Here is a 26,773-nt window from a genome sequence, read left to right as displayed (position 1 = left end):
CAGCAGGTTATTCAGATCTTGCAAATGGACTGTTGCCAGCACTTCTTCTTTTTTCCTTTTTTTAACGTATTGCATTTTCTACAGAAAGGGCAAATCAGAATAAATCTTAGAGAAAGAAATAGGGGATGCCATTGTGTGTGTGTGTGGGGGGGGGGGGAAATACATGAGCAGAACTGATACAACAACATGTCTGAAACCTTAATCTCCACTAAGACAATCCAAAACCACAGCGTGAAAAGCCCGTTTCCATGATCTGCACATAATTTGCGTCCTTTACTTATTTTGCATAATAGGTACCATAAAGGTAAAGGACCCCTGGATGGTTAAGTCCAGTCAAAGGTGACTATGGGGTTGCGGCGCTCATCTCACTTTCAGGCCAAGGGAGCCGGCGTTTGTCCACAGACAGCTTTTCAGGTCTTGTGGCCAGCACGACTAAACCGCTTCTGGCGCAACGCCAGAAGCCAGAGCACATGGAAACCGCATTTACCTTTCTGTCGCAGTGGTACCTATTTATCTACTTGCACTGGCGTGCTTTTGAACTGCTAGGTTGGCAGGAGTTGGGACAGAGCAACAGGAGCTCACTCCGTCGCAGGAATTCGAACCACCAACCTTCCAATCGGCAAGCACAAGAGGCTCCGTGGTTTAGACAACAGCGCCACCCGTATCCCTATTTTGCATAATATATTCTACTAGACATAAGGAAAAGCACAGGCTTCTCTAAGATGCTGAAGACCTATCCTATGACAGCTGTATGTCCTGCTCAGAAAGGGTTCAGAAAGGTCACGAGGAGCTGATGACACATTTCTAAGCCCATCTTTACTGAACTATGCAGTTTTGTCCACCTGTCAAACTGGGCTCACAGAGTTTGAGGGAAGACAATAATCTGGCCTGCTGGCTGGGTTCAGTTCCCCACCTCTGCCTCACATTAAAGGTAAAGGGACCCCTGACCATTAGGTCCAGCTGTGGCCAACTCTGGGGTTGTGGCGCTCCTCTCGCTTTATTGGCCGAGGGAGCAGGCGTACAGCTTCCGGGTCATGTGGCCAGCATGACCAAGCTGCTTCTGGAGAACCAGAGCAGCGCACGGAAACGCCGTTTACCTTCCCACCGGAGCGGTACCTATTTATCTACTTGCACTTTGATGTGCTTTCGAACTGCTAGGTTGGCAGGAGCAGGGACTGAGCAACGGGAGCTCACCCCATCACAGGGATTCGAACTGCCGACCTTCTAATCGGCAAGTCCTAGGCTCTGTGGTTTAACCCACAGCGCCACCCGCGTCCCTCACATTACTGACCTCCAAAACTGCTTGGAACCGGGGAAATCATAATGCCAGTTTGAGCTGTGCGGCTGTTACCTTCGGACGTTTCTGTGTGGCTCTTGTCATGTGAATCGGTCAAAATAATGTTCCATAAATTGGATGATCAAGTAGAGATAGAATCTGACTTCACGAGGGACCTTATGAATTATGCTGGATGGGCTGGTTTTTGTTTTTGTTTTTTTTTAAATGCTTCAATGTTTTATTGTTTTTATCAGTTCCAGCTCACATGGATCAGAAATGTTTTCCCCATCATCAGCATGTCTTTGTATAAATGTTTCATTCCTGTCTGTTATCCACATCGAATGTGCTCTACTGTCGCATGCAACACAAACCAGCTGGTTGAGCTCCTTCTAAGCTCTGATTCCTCATGCAGCGCTTCATCCTGCTACACCACTCTGCTTCAGAGATATTTATAGAAACTTAAGCAGCATGCTCTTCCAGGCTTATGGGATATTCAGCTGCCATGCTCCTGGAGCATTTATTGCATTCAATTAACGGCTACCCAAATTAATAGATTCTAGCTACTGGCTACATACTTGGTACTGAACCAAACATTTAAAGGACCCCTTTACCCCACAGTGAACTAAATACTCCCCCCCCCCTTTTTTGGGCATGGTGTGAACTTATAATGATTCCACAGCCACCTCCAGTTCCTATGCAATATGGAGCAAAGCAGAGAACCAAATAAGGTTTAGAGGATTCAGATGCAGTGCAGATCAAGAATTGAGAGATTTGGGGGAATTATGATTGTCATGACAACCAAGACACGTTCCTGTATCTAATTTTGTGCTCTGGAAAGAAACCAGTGGTAAAATAGTTCTAAACTCCTCATGACTGCCGCTCTTCCAAATACCAGAGAGCGAAAGAATGGATTGAAAATTCACAGCCAAGCAGTACAAGAGGGTTATAGTATTAGCAGGAGTGCGGTTAAGTACCAACCATTCCACTAATCCCTATTTAAATACACAACAGTTATATCAAAGCCCATTGAATGGGATCATCTGATCAGAAGCATTTCCAAGTATGTTCTCCTCCAGAGAAAGGATACCTTTGTCACCGGGCAGAGGCTTTCTTGCGGAAATCTGGGTCACAGTTCACTAGGGTTGTGGGATGCCTGCATTGCTTCAATAGGTCAGGGCGGAAATGAACTTGCTGACCCTACTCCCTGGCTTTCAGTCACCAACTGTGCATAGAGCCCTATATGTTCACCCCCCCCCCACTATGCATAGATGCTGAACACGTAATCTGTAGCCATGGTTATTGCAGGGCACAGATCACACATTCAGGATGCCGGTCACATTCCAGTCAATGGAGGGAGCCTGTGGGTAGGTGTGTGGGATATCCATGAAGGGGTTAAGACCACAGAGTAAGCTGTCCTGCCTGGCTTAGCTAGGTCACTTCATTTCACCTTGGGAGGAAAGGTTACCAAACTCTTTGTTCTCTCACACATTCCACATGCTACTAGCAAGGCAGTCTAAGCCGGATGCACCAAGTTTAGACTGTGTGGCTTAAGCAAGCAACATTGGTGCTTCTATACAAATAATTTTGAAACATTCGCCATTTGGGAACCGAAGTCATACTGCCTGTTTCTTCCTGCTGCTGCTGCTGCTGCGTGGAAAAGCACATGAATCTGACCTTTGCAGAGTTTGTCAGGAAACCATTTTTAACTGACCAAATGTGTGCTCTCTTTCTTTGCTAAAGGAAGCACAGGTACCAGACTCAGGAAGGCAAGAAGGATGCTAGAAATGGCATCCTAAGAAGCAGAAATCCTAAGAAGACAATGCAAGGCAGTAACAGCTGAAAATAACCAGGATAGTGGAGGTGCCACATCACTCTAATCCCCTGGCTTCCCCATGCACACAAAGGTAAGCATGTACATATTTTCTTCAGTGGGGCTGCCTACATAAAACTTTCTCTCGCACTGAGAGTCCTGGGGTATGTGGAGAACCCTCCAGAGATATGCCACTCGTTTCAAGTTGCTACCAGGCCCTGATGAGACACAAAGTCTTTTCAAAGACGGCACTTGAAATTCTTTAAAGATCCTCCTACAGCTGCCAGTTCTCTTTCAAGTCCATTTGATTCATCTCAAGAGGCCCTGCATCTATGAAATTCATTGAGGATCAGCCCGCCCCAAAAGAAAGTGATTAAGGAAACCCTTTAATTTGGGGGAGGACGAAAGAACAAATGGGGAAATAGGACTGGATCTTAATTCTTTGCAGGTTTCTTTTTTTAAAAAAAACTACTTCCCAGAGGATCGTCCCTTTTCAAGTTTTTGTGAAATCTGACATTGCGTTTCAGATGGTGTGTTACCGCAAAATCTTCTCAATGTCAGCTCTGGCTTGCATCTCACGAGGGATCTTTAAAAGTAATTCGTTTGCACAGATTGTCTCACTTTCCCCACATATACATATTTTTCCCTTAATCTTTTTGCCCTTTTTTTTCTTTGATGATGCGAGTTTTCTATTAGAACACTGAGCATATTGGACATTTTGAAGTGATGCCTTGTTATTGACTATGACAAAGGAAAGACAGGCAGGGAGGCACACATACACAACATGCAAGCGAGCAAAGAGGCAGAGATCTCTGTTTTTCTCACCCCAGCCCTGCCTCCTAGGAAGAACTTCTTCTACCGGGTCGTGGGTTCAAGCCCCACGTTGGGCAAACAGATTCCAGTATTACAAGAGGTAGGACTAGATGATCCTTGGGATCCCTCTCAACTCTACAATTCTATTATTATATCAGGAGGTGCTATCACTGCTTCTATACGTAAAGGTAAAGGGACCCCTGACCATTAGGTCCAGTCGTGGCCAACTCTGGGGTTGCGGTGCTCATCTCGCTGTATTGGCCGAGGGAGCCGGCGTACAGCTTCCGGGTCATGTGGCCAGCAGGACTAAGCCGCTTCTGGTGAACCAGAGCAGTGCATGGAAACACCGTTTACCTTCCCACTGGAGCGGTACCTATTTATCTACTTGCACTTTGATGTGCTTTTGAACTGCTAGGTTGGCAGGAGCAGGGACCAAACAACGGGAGCTCACCCCGTTGCGGGGATCCGAACCGCCGACCTTCTGATCGGCAAGCCCTAGGCTCTGTGGTTTAACCCACATCGCCACCCGCATCACTGCTTCTATAGGAACAAGCAAATAAAGATGCCGAGCAGCTGAGTGATCTTTTTTCACCTAGCCTTGGAGCTGTATCCAGACAAGCATTATTAGCCCCACTAAAATGTTCAAATGTGGTTTAAAAACCACATTTCTTCCCTCTACTGTGGCCTGATCTTTGAAATCCACCACCGATGTACATCTGGTGGTCCCTGACAGTGTTAGATTGTCGTCAACCATGAATTGTGCATTTAGTGTGGTGGCATCAGTGTTATGGAATTCTCTACCGAGTGAAACAAAAGCTGGATGAGAGTTTTAGGCACTCATTTCGGCAAGCTTCCTCAGGAACATTATTTCCTCTTTTTGCCAAGCAAACCTGTTCTGCTCTTCGGCTTCTTCCACGTGTTTTCCTTCCATTTTGTTTAGCTACGTTGTTTTGGTTTCGAGATCTTGTCCACTGCATAGATCAGGCATGGCCAAAGTTGGCCCTCCAGCTGTTTTGGGACTACAACTCCCATCATCCCTCGCTAACAGGACCAGTGGTCAGGGATGATGGGAAATGTAGTCCCAAAAACAGCTGGAGGGCCAACTTTGGCCATGCCTGGCATAGATATATTTTTCATGAGTTTAGGGTATAGCAATGATAGATTGAATAATATCCAAGTTTGTGACTGCAATGCACCTTTCAATCAGGGCTGAGTTTACAACGCAGGATAATAATAATTTAATAACAATTTATTATTTATACCCCGCCCATCTGGTGAAGTGAGCTGTTTCAGTTGGCAACATGGGAGGGTGTGTGTTAGATGAAGGCAGGAATTGGTGTCTGAGTGATGCAGTAAGGCTTTTACAAATAAAATGGGATCGTTCAGCTCGGACACTGAGATCTAGCACCGAGGGCCATCTGGCGGTTCCCTCATTGTGAGAAGTGAAGTTACAGGGAACCAGACAGAGGGCCTTCTCGGTAGTGGCGCCCGCCCTGTGGAACGCCCTCCCTTCAGATGTGAAGGAAATAAGCAGCTATCTTCTTTTTAAAAGACATCTGAAGGCAGCCCTGTTTAGGGAAGTTTTTAATATTTAATGCTGTATTGTTTTTAACACTTGACTGGAAGCCGCCCAGAGAGGCCGGGGAAACTCAGCCAGATGGGCGGGGTATAAATAATAAATTATTATTATTATTATTATTATTATTATTATTATTATTATTATTCCAGATGAAGCAACGTAGTGTGTGCTCTCTGTGTGCACCATTTGGGCTTCACTTCAGGCAACATAATGCTTTGGACTGGCACTATTTTTAAGGAAAGGACAAATCTGGACTCCTATAGCAATGCCTGCACTATTTGGGTGCCAAAACCCCTTGCCTACAACCAGTATTGGAGTGTATGATGAGGCACAGTTGCCCTCTCAATACTGACCCACCTAGAGGAGGGGTAAGGTGGGACAGAGAGGCTGGGTCAACTAGGATATCAGGTTATGCCAAGGATCTTAAAAGCACCTCACATCTGGCAGTGAGACTCACGATACGTCATAATTCCAATTTTATTCTAGCACAGCTGTTATTGATGTGACTGGAGTGTTTAGCCCTCCGATTTCGTGTCTCCCCATGAGAAAATTGCTTTGACTATACTATCGGTATATTACAAAAAAAAACCACCACCACAATCATAGAACCCAGCAAGATATTATTCAATTAGTTTTTATCTTGGTGCTTCAAAGGAACAGACTAGAGCTGTGTTTCCAATGGTTTGGTGTTTCAAAGAACGTGCTCCAACAGTTTGGTAACCAAAGTCCCGCTGACTGAACTGTCACGACTTAAACTTAAGAAGTTACATTTCAGCTCAGCACCTTAATTTTACAGATATGCATTGCTGTTATAATTCAGAGAGCAGTTCAGCTGGAGGCTGATTTTGCTACCTGCATGAAAGATAACACATTGGTCACTAGGGCTGGGCAATATCTGGTTTTCAACATCGTGATATATCAATAGCTAAACTTCACAGTATCACGATGTCTGAACTAAGGATGGAGCTATGGCTGGCTTCACGTTTTTCCCCACAGAGTGAATTTTTTGTGGCACCCCCTCCTGCAATCCGCTACCCCTTGCATGAGGCAGGGGAGAACTGTGCTGGCAGAGGTCACAGGGGCTGCAGGATTCGAGAAAATAATTGGCATACACACACACAGACAAAAATGTCATAATTTGAGATACTGTATTTTTTGCTCTATAAGACTCACTTTTTCCCTCCTAAAAAGTAAGGGGAAATGTGTGTGCGTCTTATGGAGCGAATGCAGGCTGCGCAGCTATCCCAGAAGCCAGAACAGCAAGAGAGATTGCTGCTTTCACTGCACAGCAATCCCTCTTGCTGTTCTGGCTTCTGAGATTCAGAATATTTTTTTTCTTGTTTTCCTCCTCCAAAAACTAGGTGCGTCTTGTGGGCCGGTGCGTCTTTTAGAGCGAAAAATACGGTATATTGCCAAGTCAAAAATTATGAAACTGATATCACGATATGGACTTCAGACAGGTTTGGGTCGATATATAGCCCACATTTATTAAAACATGCACCTCACATGTAGATCGCATTTTTATATTGCCAGAAGCCTTTTAACCACCCCACTCCCTACTAACATAAACATTTCATTTTTGTCCACTGTTTTCCAGATAATGCTATTAATTGCATTCAGACATTTGATAGTGCTACTCACTTGATGAAGTATTTGATTCCATCTGCTGTATAGGCCTCTTCCCATCCATAAGGCAGACCTAGATGGATGTCGGGGGGGGGGGGGGACAAAATAAAAACCCATCACAAATCTCAGTCAGCACTTTCAAGCATAACATGGATCTGCATTTCTGAAGGGACACCTGTTATAAATATGCACTCCGATAATGAAAAGTTAGGTATAAACCAATAAATAATAAGTTATTTATTATTTATGACAATATTCATATACATTAGGTACAATATAGAGGTGATATGCATTTTAAAAAACACAACCTAAAACTAATGCAACAGTATAAAGGCATATATAAAAGGAGGGAGGGAAATTGATACAGAGAATGCATGGGCAAAAAGATAAGTCTCTGCAAGACAACTGAAGCAATTGATGTTTGCTGTTTCACAAATGGCAGAGAGAATGGCATTCTGCAGTACAGGGACAGCAGGAGAAAGCTCCTGTTTTCAGGTCCCCACCCTGATAGTCTGTAAGGTGTAGAGCCTGAAGTAAAATTTCCCCAGATAATCTCAGTGATCCTATAAGTCTCTGCAGGGACAGGAGCCCCAAGAAATATGTGTGTGTGAGAGAGAGACAGAGAGAATCTATATGTATATTTGAATGATTTTCCATATATTTGTGTGTGTGTGTCTTTTTTCAGCTGAATCTTGCTGGAGCGGCTGCCGAGACCATATAACACCAGTCTCGAAAGACCTACGATGGCTCCCAGTACATTTCCGAGCACAATTCAAAGTGTTGGTGCTGACCTTTAAAGCCCTAAACGGCCTCAGCCCAGTATACCTGAAGGAGCGTCTCCACCCCCATCGTACAGCCCGGACACTGAGGTCCACCTCTGAGGGCCTTCTGGTGGTTCCCTCACTGTGAGCATTGAAGTTACAGGGAACCAGGCAGAGGGCCTTCTTGGTAGTGGCGCCCACCCTGTGGAACGCCCTCCCATCAGATGTCAAAAATAAACAACTATCTGATGTTTAGAAGACAGCTGAAGGCAGCCCTGTTTAGGGAAGTTTTTAATGACTGATGTTTTAATGCATTTTATTTTTTTTTGTTGGAAGTTACCCAGAGTAGCTGGGGAAACCCAGCCAGATGGGCGGGGTATAAGTAATAAATTAAATAGCACTCTCACGCATGTGTGTGTATACACACACACCACAATTCATTTAATGTTAGTGCTATTTTCTTGAAAAAGAGGTGCTGGAACTCACCACAAACTCCTCCCTCATTCTCTTAAAATGGCAATGACGCCCACCTGAGAGGTGCCAGAACTAGGTTCCGGCAAGTTCTGGCTCAAGAAAGAAAGAAAGAAAGAAAGAAAGAAAGAAAGGAAGGAAGGAAGGAAGGAAGGAAAAAAGCCCTGATTGTAAACCTGTTTTTTTTTTAATGCTTTAGTAAAGTGTCCTTCAAGGTAATTGCATTCAGCAGCCGTAAGCACTGTACTGTCAATGAAGTACTTGATTCGATCCCAGAAACTGTCAATACACAGCCAGAAGCGTGAATTCTGAGAACTGTCTGATTATTAAACGGCCAGGTGTTACCATATATAACGGTGTCATCTAAAATGAGTGGCAAACTGTCACCCCCAAATAATTACAAATCAGACACTTGCTTCTTTGGTAGCTGCCTCTCCAGCCATGACAATATTATCGTGGACTTCTCTTGAAGAATCAAAGATTACGTTTTCCAAAGGTCTCAGAAACAGGTAAGTATAGGAGCAGTGCTGGGGAAACCGTGGGCCTTCCAGATGTTGTTGGACTCCTTTTTAAGTTCATTTGGTTTTTTAAATTAAAAATTTACAGTCACGTATCCAACTTACAACATAAAGACAAGAATCCAAGGAATCTCTTGGACTTCCCTCCTTTCTTCTTCTTCTTTGGCGATCACTCATAAACATGTAAGATTGTCTTTCATAAACACAGTTTTAAAAACAAGTTCGTAAGTGACTGTGGAGGCCAATTCTGGATTCACACATCCTTCCACAGTGGGGACATTGGTTTCCAGGCAGGAGTTGATCACGGTGAGGGTTTGTCAAGCGTGCCTTCCTCTTAGCAAGTTTCTTTCTTGCGTCCTGAGTTTGAGTGTCTTCAAAGCCCATGACACATTTGGTAAAGGCTGCTCTCCAATTGGAGGTCCTATTGTTAATCATTTCCTCCTGCATCTTTTGTGATAATCCAAAATCTTTTACCTCTCCATTGTGTCCAAAATTCACCATTAAACTACAAGTGTTATTCCAATCCTACCAGAAGAATCAGAGATCAGGAAGACCAAAATTTTAATAAGGAATGGGGAAAATGTATAATTTATCTTAAAAACCATTGTAAACAGCTAAAACCGTTAGTAGGATTGGAATAACACTCGTCGTTTAATGGTGAATTTTGGACACAGTGGAGATGTAAAAAGATTTGGATTATCAGAAAAGATGAAGGAGGAAATGATTAAAAATACGACCTACAAAAAACTAAAGTCCAAAGTTCGAGATTGGCTGCATTACTATCAGATAAATGAGACATTTAAAGAGGACAGGAAAATAGGATTTCAGAAGGAGAGGTCAAAGTTAGAAACGGAACTGTTAGAACCCAATACTAAGAATCTGTCAAGAATGTATAATTTGCTGCTTAAATGGAATACACAGGAGGAAACGGTGAAATCAGCTATGATTAAATGGGCACAGGATATCGGTCATGACATTATGTTTGCTGACTGGGAACAGTTGTGGACCACTGGTGTTAAGTTTACGGCATGTAATGCCTTAAAAGAAAATATAATGAAAATGATCTATAGGTGGTACATGACCCCAGTCAAGCTTGCAAAAATTTACCATTTGCCCAATAATAAATGTTGGAAATGTAATGAGAACGAAGGTACCTTTTATCACCTATGGTGGACCTGCCCGAGGGTGAAAGCATTCTGGGAAATGATCTATAATGAAATTAAGAAAGTCCTTAAATGGACATTTACTAAGAAACCAGAGGCTTTTCTCCTGGGCATGGTTGGCCAATTGGTGCCAAAGAAGGATAGGACTTTCTTTATGTATGCTACTACTGCAGCAAGAATTCTTCTGGCAAAGTATTGGAAGATGCAAGAACTACCTACTCTTGAAGAATGGCAGACAAAGGTGATTGACTTCATGGGACTGGCAGAGATGACCGGCAGAATTCGTGACCAGGGGAAAGAGGCAGTGGAAGAAGACTGGAAGAAATTTAAAATATATCTTAAAAACTGTTGTAAAATTGAGGAGTGTTAAGATGTCAAGGGGTAAGAAGCAGAGAACTACAGCTGTAATCAACAAATTTATGGGAATTTAATGAAGGGAACTAAATGGATAAATTGACTAAAGGGTTGCTAAAAAATTTTAAAATAAGGATGCAGCGAAAGGGAGGTAAGGGGAAGTCGATTGAAAGAAGTTACAAGAAAATAAGATTATGAATTTATTTATGTTTGATTTGTTTATGTTTGTTTGTATCTTGTGATGTGTTTGTTTTTCAATTATGTGTTTTAAAAACTGAATAAAAATTATTATAAAAAAAAAAAATATACGACCTACAAACGGAAGGAGGGAAGTCCAAGAGATTCTTTGGAATCTTGTTTTTATGTTGTATATGTTTGGATATGTGATTGTAAAACTTTAATCTGAAAAACCAAATAAATAAATTTATATAAAAAAGAAGATGGCAGGCAAACGGGGAGCAAGGAGGGAGAGGAGAAGGCCCTTGTTTTGGCCCCCTTTCTGGGGTGTGGGCCCCAGCAGGTATCTGACACCAGCTTTGAGTGCCAATCCTGCTCCCAAGGAGAAAGAGTTGGAAACGCAAATTGCAGGCTTGCTCTACAGACAGCATCTAATTTTCTCCTGCACCGAGCATGGATTTCCTCATGAAGCGAGGGAAATGTTTCATCGCGCAGTTCATGAGCGTACATATTTCAGCTGGTGTACACAAACCCAGACCTTGACTCCTTACGAGCTTGCTATTCATTCGACAAAGGGCTGCATTTACAGACTGGAATGCTGGCAACTTATACAATGCCTGTTGATGGAAAACAACCCTCTTTCCCCCTCAGCTTTGCTTTCAGCCGACTCTCAGAAAGGGGCCCTGAAAGCTTCTGCAGGCTTTTTGTGCGCCACAGACTGTTTCCAAAGCGCACAAAGCCATGGAGTTACAAGTGCACAGCTTAATTTGTAGGTTTGTGCCCCAAGTGCCAATTTGAAAATAAATTCCTCCGTGATAATATTCCAGCCTTGATTGAATTTCTGTCTGGAGAAAGGAGCTTGGTTTCAACTGGGCAATTGATGCAGGCTATAAATAACCAAGCAATGCAAGCGTTTACAGGGAAAGTTAGCTAAGTGAGAAAGCAAATAGTTGCCTAGGATGAAACGAGGGAGTGACCAAGCTAATGTATTTTCACTTTTTGGTGCAAGCGACGTGCTCGTTGTCGTGACCCAACAAGAGACCCAAACAGATCTCTACCTCCCTGTCGGAAAGATAATAGCCAAGCAGAAGCAAGAGAAACCACAGATCTATCAGGCTCTCTCTCTTTAAAATAAGAAAGTGTGGCAACCAGTCCACTTCAGTGTCAAGGGCCACCTTCTCACAGCGTTCAAAATTTGACAGGAGCATTTTGTACCTGGCTATCAGCTGCTTGCAAGCGAGCGAAGATGCCTCGGCGCCAGGGTGACACCTGATGTCTCCACCATTTGGAGGCACATGCGTGGGGACGCTTGGATCCTGACTGTTTTCGCACACAAGCAACACATCCTGTAGAATTCTATCCGTGATATTTTATCTGCACAATCAGAATGAATTTCAGGAACCAAAAACATGACTTCGAGCCATTTGGCCAAAATATGGCAGCTAGGAAATTCCATTTTGACAACTGTTAAGAAGGGTTTAAGGGGCCATTTGGTGCTTAGCTTATATATTTTGAGTTTCTAGCACTGCTTTCTCGTTTCCACGCCACCTCGACGAGACTTAGCACTGCACTTTGTGTGGGAGCCAGTGTGGTGTAGTGGTTAAGAGCGGTGGACTCGTATTCTGGTGAACCGGGTTCGCTTCCCCGCTCCTCCACCTGCAGCTGCTGGGTGACCTTGGGCTAGTCACACTTCTCTGAAGTCTCTCAGCCCCGCTCACCTCACAGAGTGTTTGTTGTGGGGGAGGAAGGGAAAGGAGAGTGTTAGCCGCTTTGAGACTCCTTAAGGGGAGTGAAAGGCAGGATATCAAGTCCAAACTCTTCTTCTTCTTCAAGCTGGGGAGAGTTATGAACGTTTGTGAAGTGCTGCGGACATGGCAAGCTTCCTCCTCCCTTGCCAGCAGCACACAGTAGCTGAATGGAGCGCTGTGTTAGGCTGCAGCAATACATTGCAGGGGGTTGGACTAGATGAATACTGGGTCCCTTCCAACTCTACAATTCTATGATTTTATGAGAAGTTCCACATGTTATACCACTCTGCTTGGCCTACTGCCCCTCTGGTGTTTAGAGTTGTATTTCTCCAGCAGAAAATAAAGATGAAAAGCCCCTAATACTATACTGACTTGGAAAACACACCCCACATGACATCATTTAATACTATTTCAATAACAATCCATACATCCTGTGCCCATTTTGCACTCCTTGAACGTAAGTGTCCTACTCTGCTTACACAATGCTGCTTTGGTACTCCTGCCTGCCCTTCCTTCACCCTGTTCATAAATGCACACCCCTCACTTAGGACCACAACATGAAGCAGTGACTTGCGTGCCTGAGTTATGTGGCATGCCAAGCACTGAAGATGGTGTTTTCATTTCCTTGCAAACGCAGTGCTCTTCGACAGAGGCGATTCAGACATTTAGCTTGGACCTGCCAAGTAAATAAGTGATGACAGATGGAACGATACAGAAGCACACGTCAGCCTACCCAGACTCTTCCTGCTTTTTCCGCACTGTTCCACTCTGAATTGGCAACTTGATGACCAAATTCAGCACCATTTCCTACTACAGCGGTACCTCGGGTTACGAACGCTTTGGGTTATGAATCCTTTGTGTTACGAACTCTGCAAATCCGGAGGTAGGTGCTCCGGGTTGTGAACTTTGCCCTGGGATACGAATGTAATCCACTTCTGGGGCCGCGGGAAGCCTATGTAGGGAATGTGCGCCTTGTGTTAAGAACGCTTTGGGCAGCTTTCCACTTCAATGGACCCTTCAGTGAAAGCAGTGAATGTCCCATGTGGGTATCTGGAGGTGGTTGGTGGTGGATGGCAGTGAACAGATTGAGGTTGAATCTCGACAAGACAGAAGTACTGTTTCTGGGGGATGGGAAGGTGTGGGGGACTCCCTGTTCCTGAATGGAGTAACTATGGTCCTGAAGGACCAGGTGCACAACCTGGGGGTCATTTGGGACTTGCAGCTGTCCATGGAGGTTCAGGTCAATTCTGTGTCCAGGGCAGCTGTCTGCCAGCTTCATCTGGTACACTGGCTGAAGCCCAGCCTGCTCTGGTTATCTCCCGCTTGGATGACTGCAATGCGCTCTATGTGTGGCTACCTTTGGAGGTGACTTGGAAACTACAACTAATCCAGAACGCGGCAGCTAAACTGAAGGAAGAAGATGAAGATTTTAAGATGGATTCCCTCTTCAAGCAGAGGACTAAGGAGGCCAAGTAATCGGAGTGCGTCCCTGTAACATGCCCTAGAATCAACTTCACGGCACATGGCAGATGGCTCAGGCAGATGCTTAGTTACGGGAAGTGCTTCCTGGAGGCAGAAAGCTTGAGGACCACAGACTCAGGGGCAAGATTTGACGTCCCCCAGAAGTAAGTGCATCCATTAGGTCTCGGTGAATACAGCAAGGATGTATGCACAGATTCTCCAGTTCCCGTTGCTGCTGCAGTGACATGGAAGGTCCTCATTTCAGCACAACTAACGCCCCCCGCCTTCTTGTACAGCAGGAAGTGGAGGAATGCAAGCAACCGACATAGGAAGAATCCTGGCCTCCTTTCATGCTTAAGAGCTCGACTCGATGGAAACTGACAACAGCTCTGCGCAGCATGGAAGCGGCTGGTACAAAGGAGGGTTGGGCTGATCTCTCTTCTTGCTCTCCCTCCATGGAAACATGAAAGCCAGCAGGTCTTCAGCTTCATTTCCCGCCGAGCGGTGCTAATATCCACAATCTGCAAAGGGAGAAGAGCCCTAGAAATACGAAACTCCAGGGCTCCCTCCCTCTGTCCTTCCCCTACTAGTACTTGTCTTCCACTGAAGTGTGTGCATGCGCCACATGCCAACTTTCCACTCCAGGAAGCAGAGCTGGTGTTCCATTCTCCCGCCCCAGCTGTGTTATTCTGGGATACGACTCCTCTTTGACACCCACATGGAAGACTTGTGACTTGGAGGCGTACGCTTTCCTTCCATTTCCCCACTTGCCTCTACGCCTGCTCATTGCGGATCATTTCTAGGAGGAGATGCTGTCTGCTGGAAAGCCGTCCCTTTTGTTCCTCCCTGGCTTGTCACTATTGATTCCATTGCTCTTGGCTGCCTGTTGACTTTCTCGGCTGCATTCCTCCCTTTAATAAAGTGGGTCAGAGCTTGGCACTGAGAAAGTGCGTTTTCTGGGCCTGGTGAGAGACTCTTCAACTCCCACCCCCACCCCAACAGCATACAGACCACATGTCACGCAAACGTTTGTCCATTATGGAGGAATATGGATTTCTTAGAGCTTGCATTTATGAGACTTGTATGAGATAAATTGCACAACCTTATAGATGTCTACTCTAAAGTGAGTTCCTCCCCAGCTTACTCCCAGGTGAGCGGGCACAGGATTGCAGCTACAGTTACAAATATTTCACAAAAGGAAAAGGGGGGGTGCTTAATTAAAACAGTAACTGCCAATTCCTTTGTGAACGGTATTTATTTGGATTAATTGCTCTTCCAATCCCAAAGGGAGCTATGATTCAGGGACAGAGCATTTGATATGCACACAGAATGGGGTCAATCTCCAATTTAGGGGTAACAGGGGATACAAATGGCCTCTGGACTAAGGGGGTAAAGAAGGCATCCCCAACCTGCGGCCCTCCAGATGTTTTGGCCTACAACTCCCATGATTCCTAGCTAACAGGACCAGTAGTCAGGGATAATGGGAATTGTAGTCCAAAACATCTGGAGGGCTGAAGGTTGGGGGTGCCTGAGGTAAAGGAACACATAGTGTGATGGTATCAGATCAGATGCTGCACATCACTGAAGAATGCTGAAAGAAAAGACAGATCACTAGCAGCAGATCACCACACCAGGCATTATGTATGACACCCACGTGCTCAGTTTTGGATTACTGTGACATCTGGCTTTCAGTTTGTTTAATCTAGGGTTTCTCCAACTTGAGTTTCCACCTGTTGCTGGACTACAACTCCCACTATCCCTAGTTAGCTAGACCAGGTAAAGGTAAAGGACCCCTGACAGTTAAGTCCAGTCGCAGACGACTCGGGTTGCGGCGCTCATCTCATTTTACAGTCCATGGGAGCTGGCGTTTGTCCGCAGACAGTTTTTCCAGATTATGTGGCCAGCATGACTGAGCTGCTTCTGAAGAAACCAGAGCAGCACCTTCCCGCCGGAGCGGTACCTATTTATCTACTTGTACTGGTGTGCTTTTGAACTGCTAGGTTGGCAGGAGCTGAGACCGAGCAACAGGAGCTCACCCCGCCATGGGGATTCGAACAGTTGACCTTATGATTGGCAAGCCCAAGAGGCTCAGTGGTTTAGACCACAGTGCCACTCGGGATAATGGGAATTGTAGTCCCCCACAAAACAGTCAGAAACCTAAGTTTGGGAAACCCTTGAGGTTAAAGTTCTTTGTTTGCACCAAGAAATCCCATGGTGATTTTAACTTCAGGCAACTGTTTTTGGTAGCAATTAAAGCAAGGTTTTACAAGGTTTCAGTAACCCGGTTTGAAAATCACCATGGGTGCTGGGATATCAAGAATCCTGTTCCACACTTTTCGCAAAAGTGGGCAGCCATTATCTATCTCACAGAAGACATTCTGACCTGTTCCTTTCGTGCAATTCTCACCAAATAACAGCCTTACCTAAGGCATTGATTTGTTTTTGCAGACACTCATTAGCGTTGCTTTTTGTTTCCTCACAGAAAGATTCACACAACTGCTGCTTGAATAAATCCAAGGAAGCATTTTTGAATCTACAGTTGTACATTGGAAGTCGAACGGAATCTGTTCTGGAAGTGTGTTTGACTTCCAAAATGTTCAGAAACCAAAGCGCGGCTTCTGATTGGCTGCAGGAAGCTCCTGCAGCCAATCAGAAGCTGTGGAAGCCCCATTGGATGTTCAGCTTCCAAAAATAGTTCGTAAACCGGAACAGTGACTTCCAGGTTTGCAGCGTTCGGGAGCCAAAACGCTTGAGAACTAAGCTGTTTGAAAACCAAAATACGTCTGCACTGGTCCTTCAAATTTGGCTGGAGAAACTCTCGAGGGAGAGAATCTTGTTGGCATAAGGAACAGAGCCCTTTTCTGATGTAGCTAGAGACTCTTGGTGTCTTCCTGAGCAAGAACTGCAAGTGACCTTGTTGACTTCAGAAAACAGGTATCCCACCCAACCCTGTTTTGGGGGGGATGGTTATTAGTGTATCCACAGATGGCTGCTCTACACTGATAGGGAAATGTGGCAAAACCTTTTGTGATCTTATAGAGCCGTTTATGCTGGACAGACTGCATAGCCTACACTGGTTTTACAGCAAGGAGACTGGGTTTTGAACGGATATTTTTTCCCACTCTTAAGTTGATTTCTCCACAATCCCACATCAGTTTGCAATCTATATATTTTTTCAAACACCTCATGAAAATTCAGCCGCGCGCTGGTGTGAATTTTTCCTAACCTCATATATTTGGATGCCATCTGGCCTAACATGTTTAACAAAGCAATTTCCCCCTAATGTAACAACCTTTTGTGTAATTTCCACTAACACATGCATTTCAATCTACACTTTACCCTAGTAAATGAATTTTTGCACACATTATTTGGTGGGACAGCTGGACTGCAAAATTCGGAGAAGCGTCAATTTTAAAGGATGGCCATGTTTTGATTTGCATATGGTTTTGGAAAGGGTGAGTTAGGCAGGTTTGCCTATAAAAGCAAGCTGAACCAAATTTCTCCCCTAACCACAGCTGCCAAGTCATACAAAACCCCAGGTACTTCACACTAAGAGCAACTCACCATTACAAGATATGGGGAAAAGATTCAAGATCCAAGTTTGAGAAACAAAATGTGTGCCTGCAAGTTTGCGTGCCTCTCCGTTTTTTAAAAGATGCTTCTCTCTCTCTCTCTCTCTGCCTAAACAAATATGTATTCTCATCTTAATAAGGCTCTGCTAAAGGGACATTCCATTCTCTTTTGTCTGCATTGCAAATTCCATTTTAAGCAGTGGATTGACTTCTTTGTTGTTGCTTCTGGTTTGGAGGAGATGGTGCGTCACAAATGGAGACATCAAGGACACCAAGTCTGAGTGTTTGATGTTGTCGCCCCAAACACCCACATCTCCACAGGCCTTACGTTTCAAGACAGCATTGAGGGACAGGAAACGCCTTATGCTCAACCATGTTTTGTGGCTAACATGCATCTCAAAGCCATATCAGCTCAAGGAGAAAGAACATGAATGCACATTAGTTAAGAGTTTCCCCCTTGAAAGTTCTCAGACTCATTTGCCCTTAGCCTTGCAATGTACAGAAGTATTGCTAATGAGGAACTGTGACTGAGAGGAGCATAAATGTGCTTTAAAAATGTGTATAAATATTGTCCCTTTAACTTACTGTCCTGAATATTAACAGGGAGGCGTTTGTCTTCCAAGAAAATCACTGGCACCATAAACAAGATAAAATAAAATGCTGAACAGAAAGGCAGCATGTCCCAGTCAAATAGTAGCCTTTCACAATTTAAAACCAGAGCATCCATCATAGATCTGGACAGTTATTCAAATCAAAAGTGGAGGAAAAACCCAGCTGTGACAATTTTTTAATCTAGGCAGGAGTTTAAAATTGAAAGAAATGAGCACACCCTGAACCGAGCAATAAATCTTTTTTTCTTGCTCTACAGACGGCACTCACAAACAACTGATTGTACTCAACAAGCAGAAACCAACGACGTTTGTAGCGTGTACTTAAAGCTACGTATGTCAAAAAGCACTCCTGAGTACACATTTACATGAAGAGAACGTAATTTAAATTAAAGACCATTTTTTCCTTATTCCCAGCTCTTTGCCCGCTTGACTCTTATTCTCTATAGTGACACAGGGGGCTGGGCCAGTAAGCCACAGGGCGCTCTGTTGAAAACCCTCTAGCTGCCTTTGCTTATAGTTAATATTATGCAGAAAAGCCAAACCTTCATAACCCAGTGCTAGTCAACACAATTGGCATCAGAGGTTGGTTGTTGAACTCACAACACCGGCCTTCCCAATCTGACAGCGTCCAGATATTGTAGAGTACAAGCAGAGAACCAGTGTGGTGCTGTGGTTAGAGTTCTGGACTAGGACCTGGTAGGTAAAGGTAACGGTAAAGGTACCCCTGACCATTAGTCCAATCGTGACCGACTCTGGGGTTGCGGCGCTCCTCTCACTTTATTGGCCGAGGGAGCCGGCGTACAGTCATGTGGCCAGCATGACTAAGCTGCTTCTGGTGAACCAGAGCAGCGCACATAAATGTTGTTTACCTTCCCACTGGAGCGGTACCTATTTATCTACTTGCACTTTGATGTGCTTTTGAACTGCTAGGTTGGCAGGAGCAGGGACCAAGCAACGGGAGCTCACCCCGTCGCGGGGATTCGAACTGCCGACCTTCTGATCAGCAAGCCCTAGGCTCTGTAGTTTAACCCACAGCGCCACCCGCGTCCCTTAGGACCTGGTAGATCAGGGTTCAAATCTTCGCTTAGACATGAAGCTCACTGGGTGACCTTGCGAGTTGTAGTGTAAAACATCTGGAGGGAACCGGAATGGGAAAGTCTGTTCTACCTCCTATTTTCTTGAATGGAAGAAAAATCAGATAGATAGATGATAGATAGATAGATAGATAGATAGAGAACATCCAGAGTTCAACTTAAATCAGAACTCACAATGTCAGGGACTGGGCAGAAGAGGAATGGTGGAGACCGCCTCCCCAGCCTGACCCTTCCAGAGAAGAAGACAGTTCAGAATGACAACAGGGGTTTGAGGGGGATCACAGCTCAGAGGCAGATGAGGGGAAAAGCTGGGAAATAATGGGAGAGGAGGAAGACGAAAGAACCAGAGAGGGGACAGCTGATGGACACAGTGTCTTTAGAAAGCATTCCAGACCCCCTCTCTCCCAGAACTCAGAGAGCATTGAAAGTAGGAGAGCAGAGAGCTCAGAGGCAGAAGGCTCTTCTCAGCACCCATAGTGATGATGCATGAAGGGAGAGGGGGGAAGGGGTGGAGACTCGGGGCAATGCCATTATTCCAAGAGGCTGCACTTCCAAGCCTCTCTCTGTGAATATTGAATAAAAAGCTATTGGTGAGAACTTTCCTTGTCTTATCCATTCCTGGCAACCTGACACACAGGGGCTTAGACCCACCAAACTTATTTTTAATGCCAGAGCTCAGATGTGGGATAAGTTGAGCCTCTTGGAGCACATTCACAGTGTCCTCTCTGGGTTATGCGAGTAATCAGAACCAGCCCACACACAAACAACAGTTCACAAGACAGAGGATTCTGCATCTCAACAGGACTGCAGGTCAGTACCTCTCATTTTAGCTATCAGCCACTGGGGACAACTCAGAGCTTTCTGGGTTATCTGAGTTTGTAACCTGAAGAATATGTAACCTGAAGTGTATGTAACCCAAGGTACCACTGTATCATGAAACATTATTGATGCAGCATCTGTTGTCTGGATTTCCCTTCCTGTTCAAATTAGACAAGGGCCAACCAAACCGGTATGTTAGTGCCTGTTGAAGCCATGCTTCTTGTCAATTTCTGGGATTCAAATATGCATTTTATACATATACAGTGGTACCTCGGGTTACATACACTTTTATTTTGCAAATAAAGAAAGAATGAAGTGTGCCCCTCAGACAGGTTGAGTGGGTGGGTGTCAGGAGACCCCCCAAAACAGCTCTATGGGGGAGTGGGCAGATCGTTCTATCAGGCAAGCAGAAATGCATATGCATATGCAGTGGTACCTTAGTTTTCAAACGTAATCCATTCTGGAAGACTGTTCAGCTTCCGAAACATTCGAAACTGAGGAACAAAGGGCGGTCCGCAATTGCAATGAGGAAAACCTGGGGGGGGGGACTAATCGGAAGCCATTTGACTTCTGAGGTGCATTCAAAAATGGAAGCAATTACTTCTGGGTTTTCAGCGTTCGGGTTCTGAAATGCTCGAAAACCGAGGTTCCACTGTAGATATCATTTGCGCGACACTGAATTTCTCCCTACGTTCTCAGGTGCGCACTCTCTCTTTCTCTTTAAAAAACGAAAAAGAGGAACACATCAAAATTTTGATTGGCACATTTCACTTTGGAATTCATCTGCTTCTTTTGCTTAGTGGAGTAACTTTCCTTTGTAACTTATTATACCATCCGCCCACCTCTGCCATTGTCATTTTCTATTGCTCACTGACGCATGTGATTTTAAAATACAAGTTCATATATATATATATATGCATTTATTGTTAACAAATCCAATAGTGTTATGATGAAAGTCACTCAATAAAAAGAATTAAAAAAAAAAAAATCCAATAGTGTCATCTAAATTTAGAATGAGGCATACACTGGCTATATTTTGCAGCAGCAGTTACAAGGCTGAACCACAGACAAAAATATCTCCAGGTATAGGGCGGTATCTAAATTCAATAAATGAATGAATAAGTGAATGAATATCTTGACAACAATCATTCCCATGCTTGGCAGGCATTGGTGTTTGCCTCAAATCAGGTCAGAGCGTTTGGCATCTAATCCACTGTTGTGTACTCTGGTTGGCAGCAGCTCACCATAATCTGGGCAGGGAGAGGTTTTTTTCCACATTATCTGCTCCCTGAGTCTTAAAAAATGGATATGCCAGGGACTGAACCTGAGACCTTCCACATGTACTGCACAATATGCTCTACCACTAAGTGATGGTCCATCCTGGATCAGATCCATCCATCCCAGTTGATTGAGTCTGTTAACTGGCTTCTACCAAGACCATCCCTTCCCTTCCTTTTCTACCAACCCTTTCAGCTACCTCCAAGAGGTAGCCAGCTCAGAGGTAGCTGGTCCAGTAAAAATCACTCACATGAGTAATAGACAGCATCTTAAAAAGCAGAGACATCACCTTACCGACAAAGGTCCGTATAGTTAAAGCTATGGTTTTCCCAGTAGTGATGTATGGAAGTGAGAGCTGGACCATAAAGAAGGCTGATTGCCAAAGAATTGATGCTTTTGAATTATGGTGCTGGAGGAGAGTTCCATGGACTGCAAGAAGATCAAATCTATCCATTCTGAAGGAAATCAGCCCTGAGTGCTTACTGGAAGGACATTTCCTGAAGCTGAGACTCCAATACTTTGGCCACCTCATGAGAAGAGAAGACTCCCTGGAAAAGACCCTGATGTTGGGAAAGATTGAGGGCACGAGGAGAAGGGGAGGACAGAGGACAAGATGGTTGGACAGTGTTCTTGAAGCTACCAGCATGAGTTTGATCAAACTGCGGGAGGCAGTGGAAGACAGGAGTGCCTGGCGTGCTCTGGTCCATGGGGTCACGAAGAGTCGAACACGACTAAACGACAACATTTCATGCTCCAGTAACCAATGAAGGAGTAAATACACAGAGACGTTCTTCTTGCCCCTGAAGCCAAGTACTCTTCCTAGCACTGATGGTCTTTGGAGAATTCTCCAGACTAGGGAGTTCAGCCCGGACACTGAGATCTAGCGCCGAGGGCCTTCTGGTGGTTCCCTCATTGTGAGAAGTGAGGTTACAGGGAACCAGGCAGAGGGCCTTCTCGGTAGTGGCGCCCACCCTGTGGAACGCCCTCCCATCAGATGTCAAGGAAATGAAGAAATAGCCTATTTTTAAAAGACACCAGAAGGCAGCCCTGTTTAGGGAAGCTTTTAATATTTAATGCTGTATTCTTTTTAATACTCATTTGGGAGCTGTCTAGAGTGGCTGGGGAAACTCAGCCAGATGGGTGGGGTATAAATAATATATCATCATCATCATCATCATCATCATTATTATTATTATTTGGAGTCCAGTGACACTAGGAGAGCTGCAGGCTTCCCAGTTCTGCACTAGACATTTATGCATAAGTTTTAGATCTCTGAAGCCTTTTCTGGTACATACGCTTCCATTATGCCTTTTAGCCTACACTTACAAATGTAGACTTTAAAATGTAGATTATCTTCTAGAAGAAAGGCTGCCAGGACATGCTCAGGGAATTCTTCCCAGGAAATGGGCGAATCTTGTAATTTCAGCTTCACATTTTCCCAATCTTCTATCCGTTCTCCACATTTCCACACCAGTTTGTAATAAATCCTCATGAAAATTCATCAGCATTCTAGTATGAATTTCTCCCAATAGGCACATTCTTACAAAGGAATTCCCCCTAAAAGTGCTCTTTTGTATGCTATCGAAGCTAATATATTCATTTCAATGTATACTTTACCCTAGTATATGCAGTTTTGTAGCAGACTGGAGCACTGCATTAGAAAATGTAGGAAAGTGCAAATTTCAATGGATGACTATGTTTTGGTTCAAATACAGTTTTGCAAAGTGTGAATCAGGCAGGTTAGCCTTTAGAGGCAAATGGAACTGAATTTCTTCCCCACCAGTAATTCTTGCTCAGAAAAGCTGGGAGATAACCGCTAAGAGTTATTTTGAGAGATTCCTATTTCGTCTGAGCACAATTTAAAGGGCAGGAGATTACCAGAACATTAATGTTTAAACCAGCAAGCTTTACTTATTTAGTAGATGCCCTTTTCCAAAGACTGCATGCCGAAAACTAACAGGGGGAAAATCACATACAACTTCCTTGCTTGACAATGCAGCCCATGCACATGTTAACAAATTTATCAAAGGCCAGTGTAAATAAGTTTCATGCCATCAGCCGAAGCTCACAAACAAACAAACAAACAAACAGGATCAATTTAGTGCAGTTTTGTGCAGTTCTGCCTATATTTCTAAAGGCTGTAGAAACTAGTTTAAGTTAATGAAGAAGATTAACAACAACAACATACCCTGCCCATCTGGCTGAGTTGTCCTAGCTACTCTGTGTGGCTTCCAACACATATAAAATCATAATAAAACATTTAAAACTTCCCTATACAGGGCTTCCTTCCGGTGTCTTCTAAGTGTCAGATAGTTGTGGGACTAGCACCACCTTGCCTGAGTTTTCTCACTGCCTAGGAACACCAAAGCTATACAGAGGTACTTTTCCGAGCACAATTCAAAGTGTTGGTGCTGACCTTTAAAGCCCTAAATGGCTTGGCCCTGTATACCTGAAGGAGTGCCTCCACCCCCATCATTCAGTCTGGACACTGAGGTCCAGCTCCGAGGGCCTTCTGGTGGTTCCCTCACTGTGAGAAGTGAGGTTACAGGGAACCAGGCAGAAGGCCTTCTTGGTAGTGGCACCCGCCCTGTGGAACACTCTCCCATCAAATGCCAAGGAAATAAACAACAATGTGAGTTTTAGAAGACATCTGAAGGCAGCCCTATATGGGGAAGTTTTTAATGTTTGATATTTTATCGTGTTTTTAATATTCTGTTGGGAGCCGCCCAGAGTGGCTGGGGAAACGCAGCCAGATGGGTGGGGTATGTATAAATAAATAAATTATTATTATTATTATTATTATTATTATTATTATTATTATTATACCTGTGAAAATCGCTGGGGACAAGACAAGAAGTCTTCCATAAGCTGGTCCCAGAAGCTCCACATACATATCACTGGATTCATGCAGCCCTACTGTGCAATATCAAAAGCTGTGCCAGACACAATCCTAACCTGGCAAAACAAGGAAAGAACCCTTCCCTACAACTGGAGATCCAGGTGTCCTGTTGCCTTCATGCTTATACTGCTCACAGACCTAAAATGAATGAAGATGTAGGAATCCGTGGTAAAAGGTAAAGGCAAAGGGACCCCTGACCATTAGGTCCAGTCGTGACCGACTCTGGGGTTGCGGCGCTCATCTCGTTTAATTGGCTGAGGGAGCCTGCGTACAGCTTCCGAGTCATGTGGCCAGTATGACTAAGCTGCTTCTGGCGAACCAGAGTAGCGCACAGAAACGCCGTTTACCTTCCTGCCGGAGCGGTACCTATTTATCTACTTGCACTTTGACGTGCTTTCGAACTGCTAGGTTGGCAGGAGCTGGGACTGAGCAACAGGAGCTCACCCCGTTGCGGAGATTCGAACCGCCGATCTTCTGATTGGCAAGTTCTAGGCTCTGTGGTTTAACCCACAGCGCCACCGCGTCCCAGGAATCTGTGGTACCACACCATAAATCCCTGGGGTAATAGTGAGATATGAGCAGGGCAAGCTGATCATTGTTGCAATTTCTAGAGTGCCGATTGCGCATGCACATCCTCATGAAGCCTCATCCTGTTACTGGTGTGTGGCCTTGGGGGCTGATGAAGAAGACGCTGGAAACTGTGGCCTGCACACCCCTCCGTTAGTTGACAGCACTGGGATCCCCAAATTTGAATGCTTCCAAGCCTTGCTTTCTATTTGCAAAGTCTCCAAAGGCTATGGGCACAGGGAGAGCCTTATCCCGTTCTCCCATGTGCCAGCAAGGTTGCCCTGAGACGGCAACCCATGACATAATAACATACACAATATATAAAAAACGTAAGATCTCAAGACCCAAGGAGAGAGGAGGGGTGGGGAAAGGGCTACCATTTCTATCTCTACATTGTCCTGCCACTGCGTTCCGTATGGCAGCTGAGCAAAAATGGCCTCTTCTTTCTTGTTCTCCTCGATGGGTTACTTGTGCACTGCGTTTTGTTTGTGCCGCCTGTACATTGTTTGCTATTATGCTGCACAGAGCATGGCCGTGGGTGGCAAAGGCAGTTTTATAAATAACATTATCCCTTTCAATTCAAGGCAGAAATTCAACGCCACCCACATTTCCTGAGCTCGAGGGTCCTGATTCCCATCTGAAACCCGTCCGTTTTACTTGCTGCTACATGGTGACGTGTTTCTGTGTGCTTTGCATATAAATGAGCAAAGTGTGAGTTTTCACTTACGATTAATTTTTTTCCTTGCTACAGAACTTAAATCTAAAGACGGATACTGCATCAATCAGCACAGCACAGAAGCAGTATCAAACACAGTATCAACCATTGTTGATACAAATATCTAGCTTTCAAGGACTGTAAAACTACACACACACCTGAGTCTTGCACCAGTGAGAATTCAGCAAGGATCTCTGGGGGACTGACCAGAGTGAGAACTGCCTGCAAGTCTGGCCCAAAGGAAACCAGCTGAAATCCTCTGTATCTGTTGGTGAGATTGACTGGGAAAGAGAGGCTAAGGGTAACTGGCTATTAAGTTAAATAGGTTTAGGAACTAAATTTCATCAACCAGCCTAATGCAAACCTCTAGCTGTCATTTAAAGATATACCCTTATTACAGCAAATCTAAGTAAATCTTATAGTAACGAAGTATAATAAATACTTCATAGCAAATAAAGAATACACTGTCACTTTTATTTAATCTAATTGTAAAAATGTGCTTAACTTGTTTTGTATCATGTCTAAATTGCCACAGCTACCCCGGCCATCTGACTGGGTAGCCCCAGCCACTCTGGGTGGCTTCCAACACATATAAAAACGTAATAAAATATTAAGCTTTGCTATACAGGGCTGCCTTCAGATGTCTTCTAAAAGTCAGGTAGTTGTTTATTTCCTTGACATCTGATGGGAGGGCGTTCCACAGGGCGGGCGCCACCACCGAGAAGGCCCTCTGCCTGGTTCCCTGTAGCTTCATTTCTCACAGTGAGGGAACCGCCAGAACCGCTTCCCAAAGTTGCTATAATGACTTTGTAGGGGGACGGGGACGGGACCCAAGGTCCAAACATACAAGAGAGGCTGATGCTACTCTACCAGTTTGAGTCAACCCTAATACTGAGTGAGTGGTGAGGGAATCAATCACCTTCAAAGCAGTATTGCTTCGAAAAGGCTTAGGACAATACTGCTCAAAAGGCTGTACATGCCAGTCTACTTTAAAAATACAAATCCATGAAGTATAAGGCCACCAGTGATAACTTAGCCATGATGATGATGTTCTACCCTTCACTGTGTGCTTCTGAATGGGAGTTGCTAAAAATATCAAGAAGGGGGATGCTGTTGCACTTGGTCCTGATTGCAGGCTTCCCAGAAGCATCGGGTTAGCCATCATGAGAAAAGGAGGCTGGACCAGACTGGCCTTTGGCCAATCCAGGAAGTCTCAAGTGATGTTCTTATGGCATGACCTACTACTGCTACTCCAAGAGCCATCAAGACTTTGCTTGTGGAGGATGCTGGTGCCCCAGTTCCAGCTCTCATGTACCCTGAAGGGTTGTTGTTGTTTAGTCATTTAGTCGTGTCCGACTCTTCATGACCCCATGGACCAGAGCACGCCAGGCACTCCTGTCTTTCACTGCCTCCCGCAGTTTGGTCAAACTCATGTTGGTAGCTTCGAGAACACTGTCCAAC

General features: G+C 44.6%; 1 protein-coding gene across 1 annotated transcript in view; it reads right to left on the bottom strand.

Annotated features, from left to right (window-relative positions):
• STXBP4 (syntaxin binding protein 4) overlaps positions 1–26,773 on the bottom strand; it is a 136,031-nt gene that overhangs the window by 21,224 nt on the left and 88,034 nt on the right. Inside the window, exon 17 of the mRNA XM_081849703.1 lies at positions 7,120–7,177. Coding sequence (XP_081705829.1) covers positions 7,120–7,177 — 58 coding nt within the window. The remainder of the gene's footprint in view (positions 1–7,119; positions 7,178–26,773) is intronic.

This window comes from Podarcis erhardii (assembly GCF_964252035.2).
Source record: "Podarcis erhardii genome assembly, chromosome: 2".
Classification (NCBI taxonomy): domain Eukaryota; kingdom Metazoa; phylum Chordata; class Lepidosauria; order Squamata; family Lacertidae; genus Podarcis; species Podarcis erhardii.
The sequence above is the reverse complement of the archived record's forward strand: the minus strand, read 5'-3'. Positions and strand labels throughout refer to the sequence as shown.